Source organism: Panthera pardus, unplaced genomic scaffold, assembly GCF_024362965.1.
Source record: "Panthera pardus isolate Hobbes unplaced genomic scaffold, ASM2436296v1 HiC_scaffold_24, whole genome shotgun sequence".
In the NCBI taxonomy this organism is placed as follows: domain Eukaryota; kingdom Metazoa; phylum Chordata; class Mammalia; order Carnivora; family Felidae; genus Panthera; species Panthera pardus.
The window spans coordinates 42,699,114-42,712,189 of record NW_026526810.1 but is presented as its reverse complement, the minus strand read 5'-3'; the positions used below and the strand labels follow the sequence as shown (position 1 = coordinate 42,712,189).

Below are 13,076 nucleotides of genomic sequence, written 5' to 3'. Positions count from 1 at the left end.
TATTACTAATATGGTGTTAGTGCCTCTATCATATCACATAGTTATTTCTTTTTTTGTGGTGGGAATAATTATGATCTAGTCTCTAAGTACATTTGATGATTGTAATGTTGTCTGTATTCAGTCTACCATGCATTAGCTCTCCAGGACTCATTTATCTACTAGTTACAAGTTTGTACCCTTAAACAAAACCTCTCTTACTCTCCCAAACTCAGTCCCTGAATATCACAATTTTACTCTTTGTTTTTACTAGTTTATGCTTTCAGCCTCCACATATGCATATCATATATATCTTTCTATTTTCTGATCTCTGTCTTCCTAATCTCTCTTTCCACAGCAAAATGGGCAGTAACGTATTTGTCTAAAGTTTTTTTTTTTTGCCTTTATTATCCATTTATTTATTTATTTATTTATTTATTTATTTATTTATTTATTTATTTTTGAGAGAGAGAATGAGTAGGAAAGGGGCAGAGAAAGAGAGAAGGAGAGAGGGAGGGAGAATCCCAAGCAGGCTCCATGCTGTCAGCACAGAGCCGGGTGTGGGGCTCAAACCCACAAACTCCAAGAACATGACCTGAGCATCAAGAGTGGGATGCTTAACCCACTGAGCCACCCAGTAGTGCCCTTCTTTTATTATCTTAACATCATTAGTTTTGATTAATTAATGCTAAAATTTTAATAGTATTTAATAATTCTTAAGAATACTAATTCTTGTGGCGCCTGGGTGGCTCAGTCGGTTAAGCGTCCGACTTCGGCTCAGGTCACGATCTTGTGGTCCGCGGGTTCGTGCCCCGCGTCGGGCTCTGGGCTGATGGTTCAGAGCCTGGAGCCTGCTTCCCATTCTGTGTTTCCTTCTCTCTCTGCCCCTCCCCCGTTCATGCTGTGTCTCTCTCTGTCTGAAAAATAAATAAACGTTAAAAAAAAAAAGAAAAAAAGAATAATTCTTAGTATTTAATAAATAGTATTTAATAATTCTTAAGAATAATAAGAATAATTCTTATTCTGCAATATAGTATCTGTGGAGAAAACACTAGATATAAAATTAGAATACAAGACTTTGAGGTATTTATTATCTAATTGTGAGGCTTGAAGGTAGGGCAGGCAAATGGGTGTATCTTACCAGGTAATCCTTTGCCTTTTGGTTCTGCGATCTGTGACATTTCAAGGGCTCTTTCAGGCAGTGCATGAATCCCTCTTCACCTCCTGTCCTTTTTTGGAAGTGCCACTAAAAATATAATTCATTTCTTGTTATTTTTATCTGCTTTGTCATTAATTTATAGAATGGATCTCCAATACTCTATTACTACAAAGAAAAACCTCATGAAAACTTCAGAGTAAAATATTAGGGGCTGTTATTTTGATCCTAATACCCATAACTTGTCCTTAATAAATGCAGGTGAGAAAAGTCGCTGTGCACTGTCCCTGGGTTTTGAACTTAGAATTTGTTCCTGTGCTATAATACACTTCAGAGGTAATAGGGTTGGGATCTTCCTTCAGTAACAAATGAGACATCAATATTGCAGTGAAAGTGGGCTACATAATTCATAATAAATCACTAAAAGGAAATGTGAACACTGAGTGTCTCACATTATTTCCATTTGGTGGGTCAGGGTTTAAGGAATTAAGATGTAACTAGAGAATTTAATTACTGTTTAAAAGGCTGCTGCTGCTGCTTTGCCTCGGGATGGCTCTTGCTGGTTTCTGGCTGATGATTTTCTCAGCCAATGTTCTGCCTTCCAGCCTGAGTTGAAGTGGGATTATTTACAATTACTAGATATTTTAAAGTACGCTTTTGTTGATTGTAAGAGATAAATATGAAAATAAAATACAAATTTTTTTGAATTCTACCACCTACATTTTGATATATACCCTTATAACTTGTTAGTGCATACGCCCACACATATTTACTCATATATATTTAGTCTCTTTTATTAAATGTTTCTATTAACCAAACTCAGTACAATACCATTTAAAATATTATAGAAATCTCATTTGCTACACTTAAAAGGTATGGCTATAATTTTATATAATTTTAATAGACATGATTTTTAATGTAACGTCACTTCCTATTGGCTTTTTATGTGATATAATTGCCTCGAGAGATGTATTTTACTTTCTTCATTAGATCCAGTGCCATTATAGGTGCGGTTTCCGTTTAACAACTATTTGCTGATAAACTACATTAGTAATGACTTCCCATCAAAGTATGATTACTTGAGCAAGGGCGTGTTTTTCTTTGCATTGAATTTAGGCTTTATTGACTTTATAAAATTCATGGGCATCTGTGTAGGTAAAGCAGGTTTTCTCAGAATGGGTTAAACTCTGGTAATTTGAGTAAGGAGTGGGTTTTGTTTTTGTTTTTGTTTTGCTTTAGCCATTAGAGATGGATATTGGGCCATCTCCAGGAAACTCTAAATCTAAACATATTTGCACTGAAACCATTTGCAAAATTGGAATAAATAATTATAAAGAAATTAGTCATTTGGATGGCAGCCAAAAAAAAATTGGCAAAACATTGATTGGCTCTACAGAGATATGGTACCTATGAATTAAAAACAAAACACAGACACACGCGCACACACACACACACACACACACACACACACACACACAAAATAGAGGTTAGAGCGGGGGAGCCAAAGCATAAGAGACTCTTAAAAACTGAACAAACTGAGGGCTGATGGGGGGTGGGAGGGAGGGGAGGGTGGGTGATGGGTATTGAAGAGGGCATCTTTTGGGATGAGCACTGGGTGTTGTATAGAAACCAATTTGACAATAAATTTCATATATTTAAAAACAAAAACAAAAACACAGACACACATAAAAATTCTGAGTCCTGGGGGGGGGGAAATGTTTTCCTTTAATTTGGTAAGAAATAAAATATTGTATTCCCATGGAAACAAAACCAGTCTTTAACAATGAAAAACCATAAAATTGGACATATCATCCACTCTTTAAGAAGGGAATTATTTTTAAAGGAAAACCACAAAGCAAATGGCTCTAACAATATTCATTTTATTTTTCAAGTGTTTGTGCAGTAAAATATCTTATTCTTTGCTGATAAAAAAGCCAAATTCACAAACTGGTAAACTAAACTAGAAGTCTGGGTTAGATAAATAATCAGGTTGGATATGGTCTAGTGGAGAAAGATTTAATCAGACTATGCTTTTTCTATTATATGTGACAGATTTTTTTTTCTTGTATGTAAAGATATTTCTCTTGCTGTCAAATTTTGTTTTCTTATGTGAGCCTGTCATTTCCCATCTTAAATGCAAAACTTTGTGTTTTCATAAAAGTCAGGGTTTGGGAAACACATTAAGTAGTTAAGAAATAGCATAAAACACAGCAAGTATAAAAATTAATTGTTTTAAATTGTATCCGAGGCAATCAAGCAAAAATGAACTTTATAGTTTTTTTAAATAATTTTCCTACTTAATTTGATTAGAATTTCATTTACTTTCACATTAAACCACAACTGTAGCTTAGTAAAAAGTGGTTTATTTCATGCAGTAGGAATTACAGGTATAGGGATTTGAGGGCTAATACAGTAACTGAATTATATTCCATCAAAGAACAAAGCTTATCCAGTTTTTTGTTTTAACATCTTTAGTGAAAGCTATTCTATATCCACATTCCAGAATAGTAAAAGAAGAAAATATAATAGACAAGACCAGAAGACTTGGGCTTATATTGGATTAAAAGGACTATGTCGAGTGGTCATTTCCAGTGACTAGGGAGGCTGAAGGACTTACATAAAAGTAGAAAAGGAAAAGGAGGGGTTGAAAGGTTGTTGAGTGAACATGTTTATAGTATCTGCCACCTTCTACCTCTTTGACTATTTAACATTTATATTCAACCTTTCTATCTCTTTATTTAATTTGAATAAAATGAATTCATCCTCACCCTTCCCAAGTAGGCAATCCCAAAATTGTATCCAGTTTCTGCAGTTAACTTGAAGTCCATGATGTCTGGGTAGTCTCTCCGTCAGCTCCAGGTTTGGATCTTTGTGATGCTACGTCTTACAAATTAAAGTTCTCTTCCTCCAAAGTTACCAATGTATTATTTTGGTGAGAAAAGGAGATAAGGTAATACTAATTTAGAAGTCTCATTCAGTAATAGGGAAAGTAGGAAAGATAAGACCTTTGTTGGTACATCAGCAAATACAGAGTCCTACTGGCCAGGTACACTCAGGACTTGGTGATCCTAGTGTCGGAAATAGTGCTTGGCTAACCAATCTGGCAGGCCCTTGTACTTTCCAGATGAATTTCTGTCATCCATTTTCCTCCAGGTTCTTGGTTCTACATATGGGGACACCTTCCTTGTCCAATTTGTCAATGCCTATACTCTAAGCAGGTACTATGGAAATTTGAAAGCAAATGAAAGTGGGCTCTAAAAATAATTAAAAAGTGCTCATTTTGGCAGCACATATACTAAAATCAGAACAATACAGAGAAGATTAGCAGGGCTCTTGCATGAGGATGACATAAAAATCAGTGAGACAGATGATGATGATAATCATTATGACGATCATGATGATGATATGAAGAGCAACGCATTTGCTTTAAGTACAGCTGTAGCCAGGCTGAGGCACATTTGGCAATACTCTTCCCTGGAAAATATTTACCAGGATTCCAGAAGATGGGCTTCAGCACAGTTTTACGAGTAACCACATAGGTCTGGAAATTTTAACTCTTCACTACTGGCTCCTCTGCTCTAATTCTCTTAACCTGATAGCTGCTGCCTCACCCTCTGCAAAACAGTAAGTATGCCAGGGTGAGAATGCAACACCAGGAATCTCAGCTTTGCCTCTCAGTTCTCTTCACTGTCACTCGGAGACCTCCAGAAGGAAAGTGTTTGAAAAGCCCAGAGACAGCAGTTTTATCTTTTTGAAGTTGCGCTTAGAGACCCCTGCTTGTTAAATACACATCACATTTTTATGTACAGAAGGAGCTGGCTTTTCTCAACCTTGCAGGGTTCCAAATTATGATATCCTCAATTTATATTGCAGGACACAAGCAGAGTGAGCCTCATTGGGCATAGCTGTGCTTCTTGGCATCTCTGCTTACAGACTGTCTAGATTTAGTTTGAGTGCACCTCCACTGTAGTGCATTTTGAAAGCAGCAAAATTTAATAAGCACAAGGAGACATTCTAAATTTTATTCCTACCACTCACGTAATAAAAAAGCTTTGCTTGCCATGTGGTCAGAGTTCCAGGGCATAGCAAGCAACAGTTTGACCAGTTGTTTTGCTACTGCATTTCAAAATGAATTGGCTTTCCAGACTGAGGTCATTAAATCTTCACTGTCTGTCCCCATCATGTCCTCCATGATCAATTCCACATAATCTCTGTTATTGAAGCTCCCTTCATTGTTTAAAAATTACTACATTCCTCCGTATTCTTTTGCAAGCAACAGAGTTCACTCTAGTTTATGAAGAAGAAAGATGATTTCTTACATTGTTAAGTTGCTCAAGGCTTTTGGAGAGGTCAAGTGCCTGCCTTTGAAGCTACTGTAGAGAAACAATGTCCAATTATATCATAGGGTTTCTTTGGAGAAAACAACATTGCCATCTTTAACCAGTACTTTTGCTCCTCATAACTAAATACCAGAAACTCTATGTCAAAATATTAAAGCCCCCACCACCTCTGTTTCCAAAAGAGCAAATCCTCAGAAGAGAGCCACTGCTTCACTTTGTTCAATTTTGAGTTCGGATCTTGCTGGAATGCGGGTCAAATATCTGGGTCATAGCTACAGAGGAATCTAGGAATATGAGTTATCTAGCTTCAGTCTTTCTTGAGAAGATGAGGAACATAAAGGAGGAATGTAGTCAAAATGGAAAGCGCATATTCAGAGATGCCAAGCATCCGTCTGTGATTATTCTTTGCCACACTGCCTTAAACTAAATCTCTGATTTTATATGCATTGCAAAATCCTCCTCTTATTTCCAGCATTTGCAACGGTAATCCCACCAGTCTTTGCGGAGATTAAAATGTAAGTTTCTGATGGCTTAAACCCAAACCATAATAGCAAACATTGTTTATTTTTTAATATTCTTTAAAAAAAACTCTGGGAAAGATAAAGTAGGAACTGGCATGTCTTCCTGAGAAAAAAAATAGAAACAATGTTAGTAGTGTAAGATGTTAATAATAGAGGAATCTGTCTGGGGGACATGCAGAGCTCTCTGTATTCTCTTTGCAACTTTTCTCTCAATTTATAATTATTCTAAATTTAAAGGTTTACTTAATTAAAAAATAGAAAAAATAGAATCAATGAGACACACAGAGATATTTAAATTCCTTTCAGCAAAATCACAAGAATAGGGGCCCATCACTGATTATATTTGTTCTGAATCCATTAATATCACATGCAATTCATTTTGACATTAAGAAAGGAAGAGTATGGTTGGGTGAATTAACCTCACGAAGTCTCACTTGTGTCTGTAGATTAAAAGACGCAATAAATAACTCAATAAATAATAGACTCAATAAATAAAAGACTCAATAAATAACTGCTAAATGGGTGAATGAGCACTTGGGTATATGGGGTGAGGGAATATTGAACTCTTGATGTTATAATAAAAAATACAAACTAAATTAATGGAGAAAATAATGGAAATGTGAAAAATCATTTAGAAGGTGTACTTACATCTGGTACAAAACAGAGAAGCTATTTCTAAATAGGAATTTGAAAATAAAGATATTACAGTGTTATCTCTCCACTTGGCATATTTATACACACATACACACTTAGAAAAACAAAATATATATGTATACGTATACATTTATGAAGTATGTACAAGGAAAAAGAAAAGTTATACCTATGTGTGTTTATTTGTATACACATATATGTGTTATTACTCTTGTATATGGATTATTTTTTGTGTGTGTTGTATATATATATAATAAGCTAAAAATCTTTACCTTAAATTTATAACAAAGCCTAGGGCCTCAAAAATTTATTCCTAGAAACAAGACAGGATGTTTTGATCTTGTTAAATAATAGGTTCTAGAAATGTTTACCAATCTTTATTATCCAGAGTTTGCTATTTATCGTGCCTATTATTTGCAGGTAAAAATTATATTTGATGTCTGTTTCCTAGGATGTATGTGAACTCTGAGATTTATTTTATCAAAAGGTGACAAGAAGGATTTCTTTCTGCCTTTGTAACATCTTGAGTTTTAAGTTTATGGCAATGATAACTATTTTTACTGATATTCTAAGTTTTCTTTTGTTTTTCTAAGAATGAGACAAATGGGTTGGGAGCTGGGTTGTTTTTTTTTTTTTTTCCTACATTGACTTTATTTTCTTTGTGATAGCAAAGAAATTGTGAGCTATTTTTAATATACATTTTGGATAAAATGGTAATGATTCCTCTGTCTAATCTCCCTACTCTAATTTCAGGTGTGTTAGGATCCTGAGTGAATAGGCCACACCTGTGCTATCATCTCTTCCAACTGTTCTGGGTGGTTGAAAGTGGTTTTGTTAGTTGCAGTAGATACAGTTTCATTGATTTAATTCTTCTTCTTTTCCTGTTATTTACACCATATTATAGTAAAATAGTTATCAAAATTAGAGAATTTCTTTGATAAAAATGATCTAAGAAGGATGACATTATTTTTCCTTCAAGTATAATAGCATTTTATTTTGGCAAAACTTTGCAGATATGTAATGAATATGTTTTTTAATGCTAGATGCATGCTAGAAACCAAGTCAAGAATGTAGATATTAATAAACATAGTTACTAACTTCAAAAATAACTCATGAAATAAGGACGTTATATTAGTGCCAACTATAGAACAAACACTTAAGAGTCACTGTACTAGCTGTTATAGAATATTATTTTAATTTCCAAAAATATCTTCTAAGATAGGTATTATTACCCCCTTTTTATAGATAAATAAACTGAGGTTCATAAGTCAGGTAGAAGTAGTTAGTAGTTCTCAACAGTATTAGTCCTAATGACCCCTTTTATATGATATAATTCATGATGACATTTTTATGTTGAAACAAAATAATATGCAATTTTATCAATATAATGTCAAAAAATAAGCATAATATTCCAACTATGATATAAAGAAAAATGTGTTTTATAATGTATTTTAATATATAAGGATCAAGTACCCTGGAACACATAATGTAGTAGATGTATGCTTTCATCTGTTGGTAGAATTAGCATATATGTGACCATTTCAACTGCAGACTGATACAAATACTTTGATTCAAATACTTGAAGTGATTTTGACACCAGTAATATAATTTCTCAAAGCAGAAAACAACTCTTGGTAAAGTTCAGAACAGCAACAACAATAAACTTGGCCTTTGGTGATTTACATACTAGCTGTTTTCTAGGAAATTTTAAAACTTTTTTTAAAGTTTATTTATATATTTTGGGGCACCTGGGTGGCTCAGTTGGTTAAGCATCCGACTTCAGCTCAGGTCATGATCTCTCAGTTCGTGGATTCAAGCCCCATGTCAAGCTCTGTGCTTACAGCTCAGAGCCTGGAGCCTGCTTCGGCATCTCTGTATCCCTCTCTTTCTGCCCCTCCTCCACTCATGGTATATCTTTCTGTCTGTCTGTCTGTCTCTCTCTCTCTGTCAAAAATAAAAATAAACATTAAAAAAAAAGTTGATGTAATTTGAGAGAGAGAGTTTGCTAGTAGGGGAGGAGCAGAGAGAGAGAGTCCCAGTCAGGCTCTGCACCCGACCTTGAGCCTCAAATTTACAAACCATGAGATGGTGACCTGTGCTGGAGTCTGATGCTTAACTGAATGAGTCACCCAGGTGCACCGGAAATTTCAAATCTTAAAATGTGCAAAAGAGTTGGTGCTTTTATATAAATAAAATCTCAAACTGAGGTGATCTTCAATGGATTTTGCATTTTAATTAATACTTTTGTATCGTTTCAAATCATGCAGGCTGTCCAGTAGATGGTAAGGTGTCCAAATCCCTGGCCAAACCCATCTTATGCCATTAATGCCCCTAAACATTAGTTAACAATAAAAAAAATTCCAGAAATTTCCAGAGTGCTCTCTGTAAAAAACTCTTACTTTACATAGAAATAGTGCGGCTATAATTTTCACACTGCCATGTCATATTCCAAACTTTATTCTTAAATGTACGGTATGATTTTGCCTCATAGGTTAATGGAAGAGAGAGCATACTGTCAAGAGTCCTTAAGTATGTTTTATGCCATTAGTCCATTTGGCAATCCGGTGAAAACTACGGACTGTTTTCAAAATCATGTATTTGTAAATGCATGAAATAAAATACATGGAATTGAAAAGAAAATCAATTACTTTGAAGAATACCTTTAGTAGGGGAAATAATAGTTACAAATAATATTACAGTCATTACTCGTGATGCTACATGTAAATATCTGTGGTTTTATTAGTGATAAAATCTTACAGGTATTGATGACACTGCTCTGGTTTGTTGTTTATGGTCATAGTTGAAAGAAAATAAAGATGAAGTCATTTTATTATTCTTTTTTTCTTTCTTCAAGTTTTATTGAAATTTCATTTAGTTAAATACAGTGTAATATTAGTTTCTGGTGTAGAATTTAGTGATTCACCACTTACATACAATACCCACTGCTCATCGCATGTTCCCTCCTTAATATACATCACCCATTTAACCTATCCCCTCTGCCCACCTCCCCTTCAGCAACCCTCAGTTTGTTCTCTATAGTTAAGAGTCTATTTTCTGATTTTCCTCTTTTTTTTATCCCCTATATTCATTTGTTTCTTAAATTCCACATATGAGTGAAATCATATGGTATTTGTCTTTCTCTGACTTATTTTTATTAGCATAATACTCTCTAGTATTATGCTTCTATCCATATCATTGCACATGGCAAGATTTCATTCTTTTTAATGGCTGAGTCATATTCCATTGTATGTATATATATTCCACATCTTCTTTATCTATTCATTAGTTGATGGACATTTGGGCTCTTCCCATAATTTGGCTCTTGTTGATAACGCTACTATAAACATCAGGGTGCATGTGCCCCTTTGGATCAGCATTTTTGTATCCTTTGGGTAAATACCTACTAGTGCATTTGCTGGATCTTAGTAGGGTAGTTCTATTTTTAACTTTTTGAGAAACCACCATACTGTTTTCCAGGGTAGCTGCACCAGTTTGCATTCCCACCAACAGTGTAAGAGGGTTCCCATTCCTCCATATCCTTGCCAACATTGTTGTTTCCTGTGTTGTTAATTTTAGCCATTCTGACAGATGTGAGGTGATAGCTCATTATGGTTTTGATTTGCATTTGCCTGATGATGAGTGGTGTTGGTATCTTTTCATGTGTCTCTTGGCCATCTGTATATCTTCTTTGGAAAAATGCTTGTTCATGTCTTCTGCCCATTTTTAACTAGATTATTTGTTTTTGAGGTTTTGGGATTTATAAGCTCTTTATATATTTTGTATGTTAAGAATTCATTCACTGACCCCAGGTTGAAGATCCTTATGCTAGAGTGAATGCACGTGTAGAACAAATTGGAGCTCATCATTGATGATCCTAACTGGATCAATAGCTACAAAAACAGTTATAGAGAACAGGTGACTAGCTGCTGATGCTTAAAGATTGATTGGTTAGCAGGCAGAGAAGCATAGGGAAAAGTGTATACAAAGGCCATAGGGTCAGGAAACACCATAGGTGTTGGCAACACTAACATAGTATGTGTGGGCTTCAACAAGAGTAGGTAGAGGAAACCTGAAAATGAGGAATGGATTAAGTGTGCAGTTTCATCTTAAAAACAGAAGGATTTTGCTTTAATGCTAATTGGTTTAATATCTTATCCACTTATTGGGATTTTTAGTTTATTAAGAACTTGCACATAACTGTAGTCTCATTTTTACTCTGTGACATCCATTTTCTTCACATCTTTAACAATGGCTTTATGTTGATGGTGCAGTATTTTCTGAGCATGCCTATGTTGTTCTAGACAACCATTGCAAACAGGAAATATATCATAGAGAAAATACACCAAAGATTTTTGACCCATATTTGATTATATCTAGTTCAGTGAAAGGAAATATGATGGAATAGGATGTGATTTCCCCTTATTAACACTGCTTAACTAATGCAATATTTTTCAATATCCTTGACACCCACAACATCCTCTAGATGGACTATGTCAGTGGGAAATCTCCTTTATTAGATAATATGCAATGCCTTTCTGGATTAGACAGATTAAAAATGAGTTGCAGGGCACCTGGGTGGCTCAGTCAGTTAAGCATCCAACTTTGGTTCAGGTCATGATCTCACCATTAGTGAGTTTGAGCCCCTAGTTGGGCTCTGTGTTGACAACTCAGAGCCTGCTTTGGATCCTCTGTCTTTGTCTCTCTCTGTCTCTCTCTCTGCCCCTTTCCAGCCCATTCTCTCTCTCTCTCTCAAAACTAAACATTAAGAAATTATATATAAAATAAGTTGCTAACATCAAATGCCATTTAGAGCAGTTACTAATGGTTAACTTATCCACATTTATTTTCAGTGAGTGCCATAACTCCACAGATCGAATCAAAGTCAGAGTGTGGGATGAAGATGATGACATTAAATCCAGAGTCAAGCAGCATTTCAAAAAGGAGTCAGATGATTTTTTGGGACAAACAATTGTAGAAGTGAGGACCCTGAGTGGAGAGATGGATGTCTGGTACAACTTAGGTGACTATTTTTAAATCTACTTGAAAAACAGTTAAATAAAATTTCAGAATACCTGTGGCATGTGTTATCTTCCCATATAAGTAAAAATAATCAATGTTCTTCAACATTCTGTTGAAATATTTATTTCAGTCCAGTATTATTGAAAGTTGTTGGTAAATTTGAGATAAAGAGAGAAAGGCTTTCAAAAAATCAATTGGGTGTCTTTTAGGGGGAAAATCTCCCATTCTAGATTTTAATTCATAAATAGAGCTTCAAAACCTTTGCCAAATGTACAGGAAAAAGATACATATGACTTTTTGCTGTTTGATTTATTTCTTTTTGTTCCCTTAATGAAATTTCAGTAATAAATAAAAAGTATATTTTGGTTATCTTTTGAATGATGATATAAAAGTAGTCTCTAATTGGCAAAGCCAAATTATGTGTGGACTTATATTTCCTTGGTTGATAAAGATATTGAGAATATGTTTAGTTGGCATGACTTTTTAAGTGAAATTTTATTATGGAACCAAAAATTAAATGAAGTTTTAATTTGAATTTTACAGTAATTGAATAATAACCGAGAATCATCAGTGCTGATTTAATAATAATAAAAATATATGCATCAGCTCAGTTTCTATAGAGGACATGATCCTTAATATGTGTTTTAAAAAATTTTGCCTGTAGTTGATACTTAATGCTACATTAGTTTCCTGTGTACAACATAGTGATTCAACAATTCTGTACGTTATGCTACGCTCACAGAAATGTAGCTACCATCCATCACCGTGCAACACTATTACAATTTCATTGATTATATTCCCTGTGCTGTACCTTGTATTCCCATGATTTAGTCATTCAATAACTGGAAACCTGTTTCTCCCGCTCCCCTTCACCTATTTTGCCCATACCCACAACCCCATTTACTCATATATAGAATATAAAAAAACAAAAGAATTGGGGTGCCTGAGTGACTCAGTTAAGCTTCTGACTTCAGCTCGGGTCATCATCTCATGGTTGCTGAGTTTGAGCCCTGAGTCGGGCTCTGCTCTGACAGCTCAGAGCCTGAAGCCTGCTTCGGATTCTGTGTCTTCCTCTGTCTGCCCCTCTGCCGCTTGCACTCTGCTTCTCGCATTATCTCAAAAATAAATAAAAATTAAATTAAAAAAAAATTAAACCAAAAGAATAAACAAAAAAGTAGATTCAGATCTATAAATATAGAGAACAAGCTGGTGGTTGCCAGATTCAAAATGTTTTAGTCATATCATCTGAAATGTTTTAATTAAATTTTTAAGGGCTGGTTGTGAATCCAAGAAGACTTTACACAGTCCCCGATTACAGAGTTTCCATTCAGGATATCAATATATTGTAGAAAATCAGAGTGCTTTTGGTTTTTTGAAAACACACACACTTCAAGAAATGTAAAATTTGAAAAA

The 13,076-nt window shown here is 34.8% G+C and overlaps 1 protein-coding gene and 1 non-coding gene across 7 annotated transcripts in view; both read left to right on the top strand.

Moving 5' to 3' along the window:
* The window catches only part of UNC13C (unc-13 homolog C), a 610,270-nt gene that overhangs the window by 299,913 nt on the left and 297,281 nt on the right, over positions 1–13,076 (top strand). For all 6 annotated transcript variants that reach the window (XM_019442067.2, XM_019442063.2, XM_053889051.1 and 3 more), the window contains exon 14: positions 11,495–11,664. In XM_019442067.2, coding sequence (XP_019297612.2) covers positions 11,495–11,664 — 170 coding nt within the window. The remainder of the gene's footprint in view (positions 1–11,494; positions 11,665–13,076) is intronic.
* Positions 4,404–4,510, top strand: LOC128773151 (U6 spliceosomal RNA). The gene has a single exon (XR_008417433.1). It is a non-coding gene; the product is annotated as a U6 spliceosomal RNA (small nuclear RNA).